The sequence below is a fragment of the Macrobrachium rosenbergii genome, chromosome 21 (genome assembly GCF_040412425.1).
Source record: "Macrobrachium rosenbergii isolate ZJJX-2024 chromosome 21, ASM4041242v1, whole genome shotgun sequence".
Taxonomy (NCBI): Eukaryota; Metazoa; Arthropoda; class Malacostraca; order Decapoda; family Palaemonidae; genus Macrobrachium; species Macrobrachium rosenbergii.
The window spans coordinates 12,984,309-13,002,181 of NC_089761.1; the positions used below are offsets into that span (position 1 = coordinate 12,984,309).

The 17,873-nt window shown below is 39.6% G+C and overlaps 1 protein-coding gene across 1 annotated transcript in view; it reads right to left on the bottom strand.

Moving 5' to 3' along the window:
- Positions 1–17,873, bottom strand: part of LOC136849680 (TBC1 domain family member 2B-like) — a 546,715-nt gene that overhangs the window by 420,592 nt on the left and 108,250 nt on the right. The window contains 1 exon segment of the mRNA XM_067123026.1: positions 2,440–2,567. Within this exon segment, the coding sequence (XP_066979127.1) occupies positions 2,440–2,567 (128 nt within the window).

Genomic DNA, 17,873 nt, shown 5'->3' on the forward strand with positions numbered 1-17,873 from the left:
ATACAAAAGCATGGGTGACACGGAGTTTGTTTATGGAGTGGATTGATGAAGTGTTTGCGCCGACCGTTAGTCAGTACCTAACAGAGAACAAGCTGCCCCTGCGGTGCCTTCTGATCATGGATAATGCCCCGCACACCCTTCGTATTTGGCTGACTGCAGTGAACATGACTTCATTCAGTTCAAGTTCCTTCCACCCAACACGACCTCTGTTCTCCAGCCCATGGACCAACAAGTCATTAGCAATTTTAAGAAATTATATACGAAGGCGCTCTTCTCCAGATGCTTCCGTGTAACTGAAGAGACAAAATTAACCTTAAAAGAATTTTGGAAGACGACTTTAATGTTTTTCACTGCATAACCCTCATTGATAACGCATGGACTGAAGTTACGTGATCGCATTAAATTCTGCGTATGGAAACTTTGGCCCCAGTGCGTAACTGTCCGTGACTTTGAGGGCTTCATGCAGAGATTGTGCAAGAAATTGTGTCCATGGGCAACAGTATGGGTCTACAAGTCAACGACGAAGATGTTGAAGAATTGGTCGCTGAACATTCAGAAGATTTGACTGCATGGACGAACTTGTTCAACTCCACAAAGAGCAGCAGGAGCAACTTGCCGGAGCAATCAACTGACGAAGAGGAGGATGGGGAGGAAGTTACAGATGTCAGCAGTGATGTGATAAAAGCCGCATTGGAAAAGTGGAATGATGTCCAGTGCTTCCTTGAATTGTATCATCCGGACAAAATTGTTACGAACAGGATCGTGAATATGCTCAATGAAAATTTAATGAGCCATTTCAGAAGAGTTATGCAAGGAAGGAAAAGGCAACAGACATTGGATAAGTTTGTGATTAAAAGTTCACCAAAAAACCTAGAAGAGTTGAATCTCTGGAAACGAGATCTCCCCCGACCTGGATGGGGGGAGGGTCTCCTTCCACACAATAACCTCCTCCCCACCCACCACCCTCCTCTTCTCTTGTCCGTCAAGCCAGAAGTCTTGCCAGTCATAGTAAGTGTTCACTTTACAAACGTTTTTATAGTGTTAGTTTACCATTTTAAATTATATTATTAGATATATTAAGGTTTTTTACACTGACTTTTACATTATCTGTGTAAAATAAGGCAAAATATACATAATATATATTGGTTAAATAGGGGTCGAGAACCAATTAATATTATTCCCATTAAACCTTATGGGGAGATTAGCTCAGTCGTCACAATTTGAACACTACCAAGGTCTAGGAACGGATTGTGTTAAATGAGTCAAGGGTCTACTGTACATATATATATATATATATATATATATATATATATATATATATATATATATATATATACATACATACATATATATATATATATATTTATATATATATATATATATATATATATATATATATATATATATATATATATATATATATATAGCTACAGAAAGTGAAAGGCCGAATTACAGACAGTAATGGGGCATAATCAGCAACATACTATAAGATATACTATAGAAGAAAAACAAATAAAATTAAATTAAGTGAAATATTAACTTTCAAACTTGACTAGGCTGGAGAGTTCTTGTGGCTAGTGCAACCTACAAAAAGACATGAAAGGATGAGATTGGGTGTTTCTATCTATCTATCTATGGAACATGTGAATGCTGTCACTTAGTAGATGATTTTTGCTATTCATCTTCCATTTTCAAACTTTGTATACTATGTGTCTGGGGAATTTAAACTATGAATTAAGGCTAATCAAGATTGATGGGTTTATTATAAAACATATAAGAACTTTAATATCAGTTGCATCAAATATGGAAACAACAAAGGAATAATATCAAAGCAAATTTCACTTAAAGATTAACCATATTTAAAAATCCATCAGATATAGATGCAGAAAACAAAAAAATACTAGTCCACCCTCAGGCTACATGCATCACTTATGCTAGATGTGAGTACTGTATTGTGGATACTGTCCATTTGCCTGAATAGCTCTTTTTTTCATCCAGCAACCACCTTTGGTATATTACTTGCACATTACATTAATTATGAATAGTCTATTTTTTCTATTTTTGACAGATAAAAATAAAAATAATAAAAGTCATGAGAAGAAAAACCACTCATTTTCTTTTCTACAAGGATCCAATTAAACACGAGGTTGCATATTTGCCAGAAATGACACTCGTTCACTTACTAGAAACTCTGGCTTCTACTTTATATTTTGTATGCGTGGTTTGTGGTTGCTTTACTTTAACAGAAAGAACAGTGCTAAAGCAAAGCAACCCAAACTAAAACTGGAAAGCAACGATGATATTTCTACTGAAAGTGCTGGCTGCTTCACTGGAAAAAGTGGCATTTATAGCTTGTTGCACTTGAAAATAATTTATACTTGAAGTCCTAATGGAAGTATACACACATGTATATGAATTATCTAATAAAGTAGTACTTACAAAGTGCTTTTCTCCTGATGAAGAGCATCAAGCTCCTTTTGCAACAGATCTATAATTTCACGTGAGGCTTTGTATTCATCCTGGGTTGCACTAAGGTCCTCTTTAGCTGATTTGAGTTCCCCACAAAGCTGCAATAAAAAATATAATGCCATACCTTAATTCAATTCCTACTGCTTAATCAGAATAAAATATTAAGACTCATTACTGAACTTAACACAGAGTTGCTCAGCTGTATTTTCTTGCTCCCATAATCTCTTTACCCAAGAATAACGACCGAAGAAAAATTCAGGATATATGACCCTTTGGAATGAGTTACTATATTCTGTAGTTCTACATTTGAGTTCCCCATTAACATATAATGTTACAATGTTTTCCCCCAACTTTTTTCATATCTTCACGCGAGTATTTATCTGGAAAATCTATTATTCAAAGATTTATAAGGGAAATTCTACTTATAAGCAAAAAATTTATCATATTTTATGGCAATTTTAATTTTTTATAGGTATAAAAACCAGAGCCTTTCATACACAGTATCCTTCGGCATATGCTGGGAAATGGTCATTGAGCTTGGTACACTAATAAGTTTGTTAACTGGAGATTATGGAGGAAAAAGGGGGAATACCTCTCACTCACCTGCTGTCATGGACAACACTGGGTGGTTGCAGTGGGAACTACAATAAAAGGCTCTGGTTTGTGTAATCAGGAAAAATACAAACTATTTTAAGTTTGATACAGTATTTGTTCCTACAGAAACAAAATAACTGTTTTTTTATATAGGAAACTCAATCCTTAGGTGGGAAATTATCTCTGACAATTGACTGGGGTTGAATACTACCCAGATATGCCATGATCCTGGTTGAGAGTGCGAGCAAGGGGATGCATTAGCTCCTGTAACATCCTACCAGTTCTGGTATACATATGACAGAACAGCGGGGGCCCAAGGAGTGAGTTTTAGGATATGGAGAGCCTAAAGATCAGAGAACAATGATATCCACTGTATGGGATTTAAAGTCAGGTCACTAATTCTGGCTAACACAAACTGATGGGAACATAGCTATACGATTGTCCATCCCCTCTTGTTATAAGGAGTGAGGGAGTTGCATCTCACAGCCAGATCTTTAGTACTGGGTGCTCAAAGTGTAGTTACCTATATAACATCTTGTCTGATCCCAGTTGATATCCCAGCCTAGATGTTGCTAGGAAGAAAGATAGACATCACTCTGCACTCATATCTCCAGGCTTACACTAAGCAAAAGTACTCAGGATAGATATTTGTCTGAAAGGAGCTGGGTGCCTAAACCCTCTTGAGTGTCCATTTAACTCCCTGATGCACTTTGCCAAGGCAAAACTAGTAAAAAAGACAGACTTAAGGGTTAACTCTTGGTCCAAAGCTTCCCCCATGGGCTGATAAAGTGCTTGAATTGGGCTACATAAGACAAGGGTCATATCTCACTTGGGAGGATGGAGCTCCCAAGGAGGACAAGAAGGTCCAAGCCTTCTTGTGAGCATGGATAGCCCCACTGAAAGGGAGAGATCCAGGCCCTTCAGTCTTAAAACTGTGCTCAAGGCTGAGCAAGAGCCTTTGCAGCAGAAACTGAGGGAAGCTTGTCTTGGCAAACTTAGCTGAGAAGTCTGCGACCTGTGGAACAGACACTCAAACTGGAAAAGACTTCTATGAAACAAATGACTGAAACTGGCCCACATTCCTTGATACATATTTGCAGAAGGACAGAGGTTCTCATATACCTCCACTGCAGACCTGTGAGATGAACCTCTCTTTCACAAGACAGCTTGCATACCTCCAAGCATGAAGCTGAATAATGGTAATGTGGTACCTCTGAACATGTGACTGGCAAAGAAGAGTGGGACAAGAAGGAACCTCAATTGGTGCCTAACCCAGGAAAGTCAGCAGATCTTGGCACTACTATCTTGACGCCAATGAGGAGTAACCAGGATCATCAAAACTATTGATCACCAATGTACCAGGCTGAGTGGTGGTAAGGCATAAACATCCTGATTGCCCAAGGGGTGTTTGTGTGCATTTTCCATCATCACACATGGACCTGGAACAAGAGAAAAGAACACTGGAAGGTTTAAGTTCAGGCAGGTGGAAACCAGGTCAAGCATACGAGAACCCCAGAGCTCTAACTGCCTCTCAGATTTTTTAGGATAAAGTTGGTACCATTCAATCCCTACAACCTACAACTGGTAACTGAGCTAGTCTGTCAGCAGATTCTGCCAGCCTGGAATTTATCTGGCTGATAGCTTGACAGAATAGCAAAGCCCAATTTATGTATCTTCATTGCCAACCTACAATGTGGGAGTGTGTGCATCCCAGCCCTCCTTTAATGCATCTGTGAATAAATGCATTTTGAAAGAAAGAGAATTCTTAAGAACTGCCAAGAAGTTCCCATTGGCCTGCCACCATACTAGACCCTCCCTGGTTTCTTGGGGCAAGGGTATAAGTTGAGAGGGGAGGTTGCATGGGGCTGATCAGTGCTACTTCAACTGCCATTGAATCAAGCACTGGTGGATTTGTCCATGTGGAACAAGCTTCTCTAAAGATGACAGGTGGTCGACAAACAGCCTGGCAGAGCCAAGCTTGTTGTTCCTGCTGGGTAAGGAACAGTACTAATACCTCCCTGAGCTTGCTCATCCGATAGTCTGAAGGAAAGCTCTTACTGCTACCAAGTCTATGAACTGTCTAGGTACATTGCCTGCTGCTCAGGCATGAGACCCAACTTCTCCCAGTTTACCATGATCTCCAACTCATGACCAAATGGGAGTAACAGGTCTCTGTTCTGGATAAAGCATTCTCAGAGGATGCCAGGACTAACCAAGCAGGCACGTAAACACCAGTGGGGCTGTTACCAGTCCTAAGCAGAGGCTTTGGACTGATAAACAGTCCTGTTGCCGAAAAGCAGAAGTCTTCAGAGAGTTCTGATGGATATTTGGAAGCACCCTTCAGATTTATAGAAAGCATGATGTTGCCCTTTCTGATGGAATCATGTGCAAACCATGCTGTTTCAATCCAGGAGCAAATTTGCAACACAAAATTGTTCAATGGTGAGAGTTTGATGACCAGCCTACAGACCCATTCCCCTTCTCCATTAGGAAGAAACAACTGAAAAACAATGAAGACTGGTCCTCTACAACCTCTTTCTTTAAATCTTCACTGAAAACCCTTATGGACGAGTCAAAAGACCATATTGCCAAGAGAGCTCCAGACGGATATCTGGATTCAGATGCCACTAGAAAGCAGTGATTAATTTGCCCCTGGCTTAAACACTTGAAGATCAGAAAATCTGACAATTGCATTTGGCAAACTAATCTATATTTTAGTTATACAAAAAATAAAACTCATAGCAAACTGAGTAATATTAAGCCTGAGTAGTACTGTATTAAACAAAGTTTGCAGCAGCAGCCTGCCTAGTGTTGTGGCTCCTCAAGGTTTGGGTTTAGGTGTCCTAACCCCTGCCAAGGGTTTGGTGGATTAAAGAGTCATGGAGCTCCGATCTTTGCCTTTCCACCACTGCCTCCAAGCTACCTTCGGGAAAGGGTAACGGAGCCAAATATCGAACTGTACCACCAGAGTAAGTGACTACTATTCTAATACGAAATTGGTCTAGAGAAGAGGAAGAGGGACAAAACCATGTCTTCCTTCCCAGAACAAAGGTAGGTGAGACTGACACTGGTGAAAGTCAGTGCCTATCCCTACAACACCAGTACCCTCTGGAACTTCACCTTCTCATCCTGAGATGAGACAGACACCTGTCACAGTAAACTCTGCCAACTTGTTAGAGAAAGATCTACCCTTGAGGTGGCCTTCAGGAAAGCCAATACAACAAACTCCATGGTACAAAACTTGACAACCAAGGATGTATCTTCCTGGTGGAGTTTCTCTAAGAGGGGGAGGTAGTTTGTCAGCCTGCAGACTGAGAAGTCCTCCTAAGCTTGACTGGCACAGAAAGGAGCTTGTGCAATCTCCTGGATGACAAGAAACTCTCTAACCCACAGATCAGAGAGTTCTACTGGACACCACATGCAAGCTGGGACCATGGCAACCTGACTGACTGCCTCACTTCAGGAATGCACCCAAGGGTAGGCTTGATCAACAAGATCAGGAGGTGTGGAGCTATGGAAACCTTCCCAAGATTATTAGGCTCACAAATGAGCATGATAACCTCTCAGAAATGATGCTATAGCTCAGTTAGCTGAGGTTCTGGAGAAGAGGGACCATCCTGGCCCTTCATATCCTCAAGAGCATGCACTTGATCCTCTCCCACTAGAAAGGAAGACTCACCTAACTGCTCCTGTGCCCATTCCTAGGGTTGTGGTTTCTGATTGGCACTATGTGTATGGGGGAAACACCACATGCCCTGGAAGACCTTCCCTCCAAACCACTTTCAAAATCTGTATCAGCCAACCTATGCCTTGCCTATACTCAGCACCAGCCGAGTTAGTAAAGGGAATAGTAGTACAGGCAAGCAAAATGCTTTGCACAAACGCCTTCTGCACTTGTGGAGAACTACGTGCATGAAAGGTGGATGGGCTGTGTGAACAAGTCCTCCCAAGACTAGCAAGTCCTGAGAGGGGATCAGTCATAAACAAACCCAAGCCTGGCATGCACACATCTAGGGATCTCACATGAGCTGAGCAAGATGAGGATGAAGAAGAATGCAAGAATACTTCTTCACCCTCATATCGCAAGTTTTACTCATCTTCAAGGCTGGAGGACCTGTCAAGACTAGTATAGTCCTCAATGCTGCTGTAGGGGAAGCAAGAAGATCTGGTACAGGGAGAGCAACTGCTACAAGAAGATACTCTCCTTACAGAATGCCAAAGAAGCAGCAGCTTGAACAGTGCAAAAACTTTCCTTTGCAGATGCCAGGTGGTCCAGAAACCCTATGAAAGATGAGCTAGCCAGAATGTTAAGGGCCTGATCTTCTGCAGGTAATCTTTGGATGACAACTTGTTGCCTGGATCAAAATCATTAGTTGGTGTGGAAGGCAAAAGAGGTACTCATATCAGTGCCACACCAGGGAAGGAACTCGCTTGAGTACCTGGAATGTCCTCCAAGAAGGGCAAGTGGTAGGATCCCTTTCTGCCACAAGAAGACACCCCGACTCTCCCCAAGACCAAGAGGGGGTAGTACTTGGAGGAGGAAGTGGTATAGGAAAAATAGGGGCCAGAGAGGAATGAATTGGCAGGATTTAGCAGGTCACTGGAGGCCTGTCCACCCTGAAGCCTGGAAACACTTCATTTCTTTCCACCTCTTCTTACACAACTTCTCCCACTGTGAGGAAGACCTTTGCAGGGGGAAATATGGGTGCACAATTTCCCCCCTACAAAAAAAGAAATAACTGTAAGGGTCATTGTTTACAGGGACATGAAGCACCTGCAAAGTCACCCTTGTCCCTCACAATGACTTTGTCCTTGTTTTTATCTCCATAATAAACAAAAAGGATAAACAACCCACACAAACAGACAAATTAAACAAAAGCCATATATTCAGCCAACTTTCAAACACAGCAAGAGTGCAGCTAAATATCTACTTTTCAAGGCAACTGAAGAAAGAGTGCTTGGTGACAGTAGCTGAGTGAGAGAAATTCCCCTGCTGAACTCCATAATCATCCATTAACGACCTTTTACTTAAGTTCAACAACCCTCTTCCAGCTCATATTGAAGGATACTTCTATAAGGAGATGGTCTGTATTTCCACAGGAACAAATATTACTTTTCTTAATGCAAAAGCACCCATTCTGAAAATATACTGAGTACCAAACTCTACTTTTAATGAGCAAAGGGGGTTAGTTAGAAGATGAATGAGACCTTCCAAAATTGAGGACTCTTTTGTCACATGCCTAAGCTCTCATTTCTTGACTTTGTAGATCTAAGATTGTAAACTGAAAGGTTAGAGCAGAGGATATTCTGAATAAAAGTACTGTAATTGGTATGTAGTATAAAGCATAGTGTTTTAATATTCTGTGTGCTTATACATTTAACAACTTACTGCTTTTGCTTAGGCATGTTACCTAATTACCACAAGATACATGAATGAGTGCATAGGAGAAAATCAACTTCATGACAGAGTTGCAGTAAAAAAAAAACCCAGAACACAAAACATGCACACTCAATCTCAATTCCAAACTCTTGCAGGCAAAATTAGCACTACAGTGTTTGCATACAATTCCCTGGACAACATAAACAGCCAGGGAAGGCAAAACTAAGCCAACATACAAAATTCAGATACATGTTAGAATGGTTAAAATCTTTTAGGTCAGTCTGTACAGTCACACCAGTGGTTTCCAAGATTCATAACAAAATCAGTTACAAAATCCATTCCTCTTGATTAAGATATATGTCATGCAGTCTTAATGGAATATACCATTAGCACAATTTGCTCCTTGAGAAAATAAAATTTCTTCATAGTAGTATACCGTAAATTCTATTCTACAAGTCATTTAACTGCATCTGTCTTTTCATACACTTAGATAACTACAATTTATGGCATTATTTTAGACAAGCTTTGATTACAATTTGAAGCCAGAAATATCAATCATTAAGAAGGCAAAAGAACACCATATTAACAGTAAAAAAAATCCCCAATCTGAAATGATAGTTTTGTACATGACTGAGACTATACCCTGGAATAATAAAAAAAAAAAAAATGCAAAACCAAACTATTTACTTATTAACCCTTTAAGATCCTGATGACATCAAATGACAATGTGAAAATATCTTCCCTTGAGATTCCAATAAAGTCAAATGACAATTAAAAATTAACCAAAAGTATTCTGATGTCTGAGATTGTTGTGGGATGGTTTATCTCTATTTCCTTTGCAAGTAGAGTCTGTCCAAAGAGAATTATCATTAAACCTGTCCTAACCATAAAAACCACAAATTTGTATTATTTTTCCTTACATTTTTATATGCAGTCACTGGCATAAATACATACCATTGGAAAGGAAATTTCTTTAATTTGTTATAGGCAAAAGGATTTATAAATCAATGTTATAGGGCTAAAAGGATTTATACATCAATCTTTTTTTTGATACAGTATTTATTAGGGAAAAAATGAATTCCTGTTCCTTGCACATTTCAATGCATTAATTTGACTACATAATTTTGGAGACTTTATTTTAAAAAAAGAGGTTTTCACTAAGGATAAACCTATTTTTGGTAGCCACTGTGAATCCCAAAAAGATTTAGTCTGAAGGTCCCCTCAGGACTCCATAAGACAGACCAACCAATATCAAAGGATTCTCTCTAAGTTGGTCTTGGCCAGAATAATGCCTGTGATTGATACTAATGAAGTATAAAAGGATTCAAGGCAAGAAGGCACTTTTCCTTGCCTACAGTTTTTACCCAGTTTTCCTTCACCCTTCTCACACAGATGTGGCAACAGTGAACAAACTGGCAAATATTCCCATTGCTCACCAGGTTTGTGAAAGAATAATACTCACCACAATTTCCTAAGCCTTTTCATCAGGGAAAGAAGTTGGGTCTGAGGACTCACATAGGCTACCAAAAATAGGTTTTTCCTTCTTCAAAACTTGTTTTTTGATAGACTGCTGCTGTTTGTCCTCAAAGGAGCATACAATCCTCGAAAAGGGACAAAATGGCCTATCTCCCGATTAAAAAATCTCAAAAGACCCAGACAGAAGAATGGTGGTCCATGGCAAAGTCATGTAAGTTTTTACCTAACTTCTTTTATTCAGGATACCCATTATGTATTATTCCATGTGGTCCTAAGTGATTTACTGAATCGTGCCAGGTTGGAAAAAAGCATTATTGCACCTCTCCCTGGCAATATCTCAGAATAACTACAGCATCAAGAAGGCCCTTTATTTTTTGCTAAGGTGCCTCTGAGACTGGATGTCATGGTAGCAGTGTTCGAGGAACACTGCCTCTGAGGACTGCCTTGTAAATTCTGAGCCTTCTTTGCAAGAAATGCCTCCAACATAAGCCAGGGATGCACCAACTCCCCTGATGCCACATGCAAACCAGGAAGTGATTATGCCTTTCTAATTAGGGCATCAAAACTATTCTCAGCCCATGCAGAGAAAGTGGCTTGTTTGTGATAGGGTGTAAGAAAAAAGGACCATCTGGGGTGTTTGCCATGACATCTAGGTAAACCTAGAGTGCTTGGACTGGGCACAATGTCTTATCTGCAATTCTGAGTTCCTGCAGAATAGGGGATTTCTTTTTCAAAGCCCTCATTCTTGGCCAGAAATAACAGTGCAGCTAAGTGTGTGGGTGATAGAACATTGTCCCAGCTCCAGGAAATGGATGCAACACCTCCCTAAATAGGTGACCATCTTCCCCCTACATGACAATGCTCTCAATGGCCTTCTCAACCTGTTAAGGAGGCATCCATGTGTATTGCTACCAACACGGATGGTGGACTCATTTTGACCTGTTTTGCAGAGTTCCCTTCCAGGGCCACAGACAGAATATCTTCCCAACTGTCTAACTTCAAGCAAAAAACCCAGGTGGGATAACAAAAATGCCAAGTGGGTGTGAGGTGGGACTTGTTCCAGTTTATCTGAAGACCCTTAGACTGGAGTCTGCTGACTACCACTCTAAGGTTTCATAAACACTCACCAACACCCTCAGGTTTCATAAACACACTTCTTTGGTAGCTCCCTCGAATAGTTGTCTAGGTAGGCTACCAGTTGAATTCCTTCTTTTCTGAGTTCCAGGACAACTATTGCTGCCAATTTCATGAAGACTCTCTGTGCAATATATAATGCAAAGAGTAGGACCTAGAATCTGAAACTTGTCCTTTGCTATCTGAACTCCTAGGAAGGGGTGGAAGGAATGGTAACAGGAATGTCTTTTATGTCTTTCAGATCAACTGAGGCTGTCCAAGTCCATCATGGAATGAATTAAAGTATAGTAATTCAAATGCAGTAGTCATCTGGAAATTGCAGCACACAACTCTTTTCAGGTCCTCTGGTGCTACTCCATGAAATCTCAAAAATGCCACCATAAGGTTTGCAAAAGGTCTTTGCAACTGCAGCCAAAACAGTCCTACAAGGCTCTGGGAGCCTCACTGTAGTTACTTCAAGAATAGTGAATGAGGCTAGAACAGAAACGAGGTGGAGCCTTGCATAAAACTCTGAAGTGGTTGTTCCATCTGAGATTTGGCCCACGGGGGCACCAAACTTCTGGGTGGCCACACTGAACTGGAACTTTTCCCAATTAAAAGGAAGGGCAAGTGTTGTCCATTCCTTTGTGGAATTACCAGATACTGGGATGGTAAAAATAAATAGCCTAATTTCCAACATTTTCTTATGCTTCCCTGTACTAACTGCAAAGTTCTTAATATCTGCCTTCACATGATTAATTGTTATAAGAGTGAAGGGCAGAAAGCTGGTGCCATCCACAAGGAGGTATTGGTTCTCCAAGATTATGGAGGTACACTGTACTATAATTTTCATTGAAACAGAAAATGTGGTTGCCTCAATGGCTTTTGTTGCCATACTAGCAAGGAGGATGAACATATCCTGTGGAGGTTTCTGAATGCCTGCCAAAGAAGGGACCACACGCCATTCTGTATTGGGAAAAGCAGCTATCCATAAAAATTCCATATATTCCACCTCAACAACGCGAGGTATTTGCCATCTAGTGAAAGGATACACAATGAGGTGTCATGCCAAGGGTTACCAGTACTGGTAATAGGGGCAAGTACCAGGGGCAGGCTTCAGGGGGTTCAGTTCGAACTGGTCATAATATTAGAACCAGTCACAACTATGAAAATGGGGGTCACACCTCAATGAATTTTTTTTTACTCTAAAGGGATCTCAACAACAGATTTAATTTCTCTTTAGCCTTGGGCTGTCTGTTGGCTTGCTCCCAGGACCAAAATTTTTTGGTGCAAGGATTAATTCCCAAAACAGGTGGCTTTTGAAGGCTTTCTGGTCTCTTGCTGGAGGACTTTTAAAGTTCTGGAGATAACCTTCAACTGAGTGTTCAGTACTGTTTCGAATTCCCATCATGAATCCTCAACTGCATCTTTGATGTAGCAGTGCCCAGTATTGAGGGCTTCCCCAATATTGTGCATATCATGTTCAGAAACTCTCAACAAGCCTCAGACAGAATTTCTCTATCACGATCACCATCCTGGGCGAATTGGGCTTGGGTAGTCTCATTGTCGCTGCCAAGCTAGGACATGGGAATCTAATGAAGGACCACAGCCCCTGGAAGGGATCAAGCTTCAGGGGGAAGAAGGGTGGGGCCTATTGGTGTTCCTTCTCACTATCAGGCTACTACACAAGTAAAAAAGTACTCAAGGGAGAGGAGGGTAGCCTTATTAAGGTCCTCCTCAACAGCAGGTTACTGAGGGTGAAAAAGTATTTCAGGGAGTGGAGGGCTGCCCTATTAAGGTCCTTCTCAACAGCAGGTAATTGCATGGGTAAAAAAGTACTTCAGGGAGAGGAGGGTGGCCCTATTAGGTCCTCCTCAACATCATGTTACTGCATGGGGGAGCCAAGGTATTGTTCCAAGAGATCCCTCTCATGTGAAAAAGTCAGTGACCCTGGGTCTTCCAAATTCAGGATGGAAAAGTTCAGTGGCAAGGTCTACTTCATGCCAGTATTGGGTCACCTATCTCAATGTATGACTTAATTTCCATTGAAGAAGTCATACAGGGAGACCTTGAATTACAGCATCTTGGCATACTGGCCAGGGTACAGAATCTGCTTGGAAACAGAGGGGAATACTCTCAGCCAAAGCTCTGCCAGAAAGATGTACTCTCCTTCCCCCTAAACTTCATCTGACACCTTGGACCAAAGGGCTAGTCTTAAACAAACCTTTCCCTCATGGTTTGCTGCCAGGAACATGTTGCTAATTTTGCACATGTCTGAAAACTACCTAAACTCAACCTTGTATCAGCAAGCCTATGTTTATGGCAGAGGGTACATGCTGCCCCACTGGCAACCATCATTGGGTTTAGCTATTAGCAGCTCTGTAGTGAAGAAAGACAAAAACTATGAGAAACAGTCACATACATGCCATATATATCTGTCATATAACTGGAATACGCATCAGCATGAAACAGACTAACCTTGCTGTAAGTACATGGCAATGACATTTAGGAAAGAAAAGCTCAGTGGGTTACCTTCTTTTAAAGATAATATAATGACTGTGCTGGTGTCATCCCTTCAAATCATGATTAAACTACAGGTACCATTACCAGGTTCCACCTGTTTTATATATTAACAAATCAAGGAGAGCAAAAATCACTATCCTGCCAAGAAAAAAATTCATGAATATCATAGGAAAAGGGTTATAAAGATATATAAATATGTGCAACCTTGACATCTAATTAAGTAATCAATACAAAAATGGTTGATAAGCATGACTCTGAGGTAATGCAATACTAATACAGCCTTGGAATACTCTGGTATTCTATTAAGAGCTAGTCTAGCAAATCTGCTTTATAATGCCATCAGTATAAATTTACACAGGGTGGTACATTTAAAAGTTATTATTTTTTTTTAACCTGTCTCTGCTTGTATGTTCAATCTGAGTTCTGGACTAGTGTATTTTTAAAATGAATGCTAGCTTAACAAAACTAATTAAAATACCATATCATGCTATCATGACTGGTGTGTTGACTTTTAAAATATTATTGACTACCTATATACACCAATACTTAATGAGACAAATTTCTAAGTAATTGAAACTTGCCTAACAAATTGTCATTAAAGTACCACCAATATTATATCAAATTTTACTATACCTCTAATCTAAATAACACCAATGAGATGTGTTTCTATGCAACTGAAACTTGCCTAAACAATCAACATTACGGTACCACCCGTAGTACATTGGATGGTACTATACCTAACTTATCATTAACTACTGCAATTACTTGAGTGTTATGGCTCATATTCTTACACTGGTAACTAATATATCATTGGAAATATTAGTTTCAGTTATTAGAAGCCAAATCTTGTTTCTTAGGCTATCATAAAAGTTGTGATGTCACTATCCAGTGGAGTAATACATACTAAGAGTTGATCCACCTAAACATATTTTCCAATCCCTTATAACATAAAAAATTCCATGATAATATAGATAATACGGGAAATTTATCTAAAAAATGCAACATGGGATATGTCATTTAAAACTAAGCAATAAGTTAAACACATAATGGAAAACTGTAAGTCACTCATCATTTTGAAACCGAGAAGTTCGACTAAAAAATAAATTTTCCTTTTTATCATGCTCCCAAAGTATTAAGCTAACTTTTAAATGGAATTAATGTTACTGTAATTTTTTTTTAAAGTTTGCTTAATACATTACCCTTAAAAAAAGAAATAAATGGTTGACATAAAAATAGAGAGCTGGAAGAGAATTTCTGCCTCTCTCCCCTTCCGACCGATCTATTTTTAGAAGTCTTCTCAACTTCTTTTCAATAACTTCTTTATTCTACGTCTCTTTCTCTTTGTTCTGAAATGCTTTTTCATGAACAAACTCTTTTTTATTTGGACAAATACAACTCTTAGTTATTATGTCTCTACGTTTTAGAATATATTTGCCACACTAGCGCATTTACACTTCATAGATGGTACAGGTAAAATTAGATCAATTTAAACTATCTACTGTACAGGTAAAGACATACAGAGAAATAATAAGTTGTAAAAATGGGTGAGCGCTAACTATGAATGAGAGAGAGAGAGAGAGAGAGAGAGAGAGAGAGAGAGAGAGAGAGAGAGAGAGAGAGAGAGGGTTGTCCTTACCTAAGAGTGAAATTATTTATCAATTATTACAGAGACAGAGAATAACACAAAGAGAGAGAGAGAGAGAGAGAGAGAGAGAGAGAGAGAGAGAGAGAGAGAGAGAGAGAGAGAGAGAGAGAGAGAGAGAGTTAAGTATATCTTAGTTTAACCAGACCACTGAGCTGATTAACAGCTCTCCTGGGGCTGGCCCGAAGGATTAAATTTATTTTATGTGGCTAAGAACCAACTGGTTACCTAGCAACGGGACCTACAGCTTATTGTGGAATACGAACCACATTATAATGAGAAATGAATTTCTATCACCAGAAATAAGTTCCTCTAATTCTTCACTGGCCGGTTGGAGAGTCGAACGCTGGGCCAACAACGTGCTAGCCGAGAGCTCTACCTACCCCTCCAATGAAGAACTCGAGAGAGAGAGAGAGAGAGAGAGAGAGAGAGAGAGAGAGAGAGAGAGAGAGAGAGAGAGAGAGAGAGAGATTGTCCTTACTTGAAATATCAAGTTGAATTATTTATGAATTATTACGGAGACAGAGAGAATAACATGGAGAGAGAGAGAGAGAGAGAGAGAGAGAGAGAGAGAGAGAGAGAGAGAGAGAGAGAGAGAGCTATTCTTACGTTAGATATCAAAAGATGGAAATTCAGTATTAAACTACTTTCAAATGAAATTAAAGTTACTGAAATTTCATTTAAAAGTAAGCAATAAATTACCCTTAAAAAAAAAATAAACAGTTGACGTAAAAATATAGGAGAGTGTGAAGATTAGTACAGTATACTATTTCTCTCCCCTCATTCCACCAATCTATTTTTAGTAGTCTTCTCATTTTTAAAAACTTCTTGATTCTGTCTTTTTCTCTTTGTTTTGAAATGCTCTATGTCTCTATGTTTTAGAACGGAGCATTTATAGTTTGTACATGATACAGGTAAAATTAGATCAATTTAAAATTATCTACTGTACAGTTAAATACATACAGAGAAACAGTAATACGTAGGCTGTGCTAACTACGAATGAGAGAGAGAGAGAGAGAGAGAGAGAGAGAGAGAGAGAGAGAGAGAGAGAGAGATATAACAGTTGTCCTTACTTAAGAGAATGAATTATTACGGACAGGACAGAGAGAGAGAGAGAGAGAGAGAGAGAGAGAGAGAGAGAGAGAGAGAGAGAGATATACAGTTGTCCTTACTTAAGAGAGTGAATTATTATGGACAGAGAGAGAGAGAGAGAGAGAGAGAGAGAGAGAGAGAGAGAGAGAGAGAGAGAGAGAGAGAGAGAGAGAGAGAGAGAGATAATTATGTAAGAAACCTTTGACCCGCTAACCAGCAACACTCCCCCTTCTTGTCATGTTAAATCGACATGTCTGACAGCTTTGCCTTCAAGCTTCTTACAAAAGATGAGGGAAAGATATTTGTTTGTTTAAAATACATATCACATAATCACATAGGAATTCTGTAATTACAGTTACATTATTATCATTATTGGGGAAGCAAATCCACAGTTATGTATATGTACATTACATATATTTAAAGATAAATCAATATAGATAGCTTTCAGGAAATTGTTTGGTTCCCCTTTTCAATTTGATGCATTGATGTTGCACTCCAACGAAGTAAACATAAAAGGACTCAAAACAAGCAAAGTTGTTTATAAACTATGGAACCGGTCATCAAACGTAGATCAGGCAATGCCGTTGTTTTCTGATGAAAGTCCTGCCAGTTGTCTGGAACGTCTAATTGGTCCTTGCTCGATGCTGTCGTTTTGCTGGTCATCAACTGCATAAGCGCCTGCAACATTGGTTACTGGAAGCAACCAAGTTACCTGAATGGGAGAAAGAGAGGCAACCGCAGCATCAGATGTGGCTAATGAGACAACACTATCATAATGGTCTTTATTCTTAAAACCTTTCATGTACTTCCTGGAAATAAGGTTGTTGGTGAATTTATCTTCCTGTGTGAAAGATTTATTGCCTTCCATAGATAAACCAATATCTATCGCCGCACCCTCCACTAGTCTTCTTATGCCAACATCTTTACTGCTAAAAATTGCTTTAGATTCTGCCCAATTTATGCAGTGGTTGAGTTTAAGACTATGGCTAACTAACACATTGTCTTAAACTTGACCACCGCATAAACTGGGCAGAATCTAAAGTAATTTTTAGCAGTAAAGATGTTGGCATAAGAAGACTAGTGGAGGGCGCGGCAATAGATAGTGGTTTATCTACAGAAGGTAATGAATCTTTTACACAGGAAGATAAATTCACCATCAACCTTATTTCCAGGAAGTACATTAAAGGTTTTAAGAATAAAGACCACTATGATAGTGTTGTCTCGTTAGCCACATCTGATGCTATGGTTGCCTCTCTTTCTCCCATTCAGGTAACTTGGTTGCTTCCAGTAACCGATGTTTCAGGTGCCTATGCAGTTGATGACAAGCAAAACGACCGCATCGAGCAAGGACCAATTAGACGTTCCAGACGACTGGCAAGACCTTCATCAGAAAATGACAGCATTGCCTGATCTATGTTTGACAACTGGTTCCATAGTTTATGAACAACTTCGCTTGTTTTGAGTTCTTTTATGTCTACTTGGTTGGAGTGCTACATCAACACATCAGATTGAAAAGGGGAACCGAACAAGTTCCCGAAAGCTATCTATATTGATTTATCTTTAAATATATGTACATATACATAA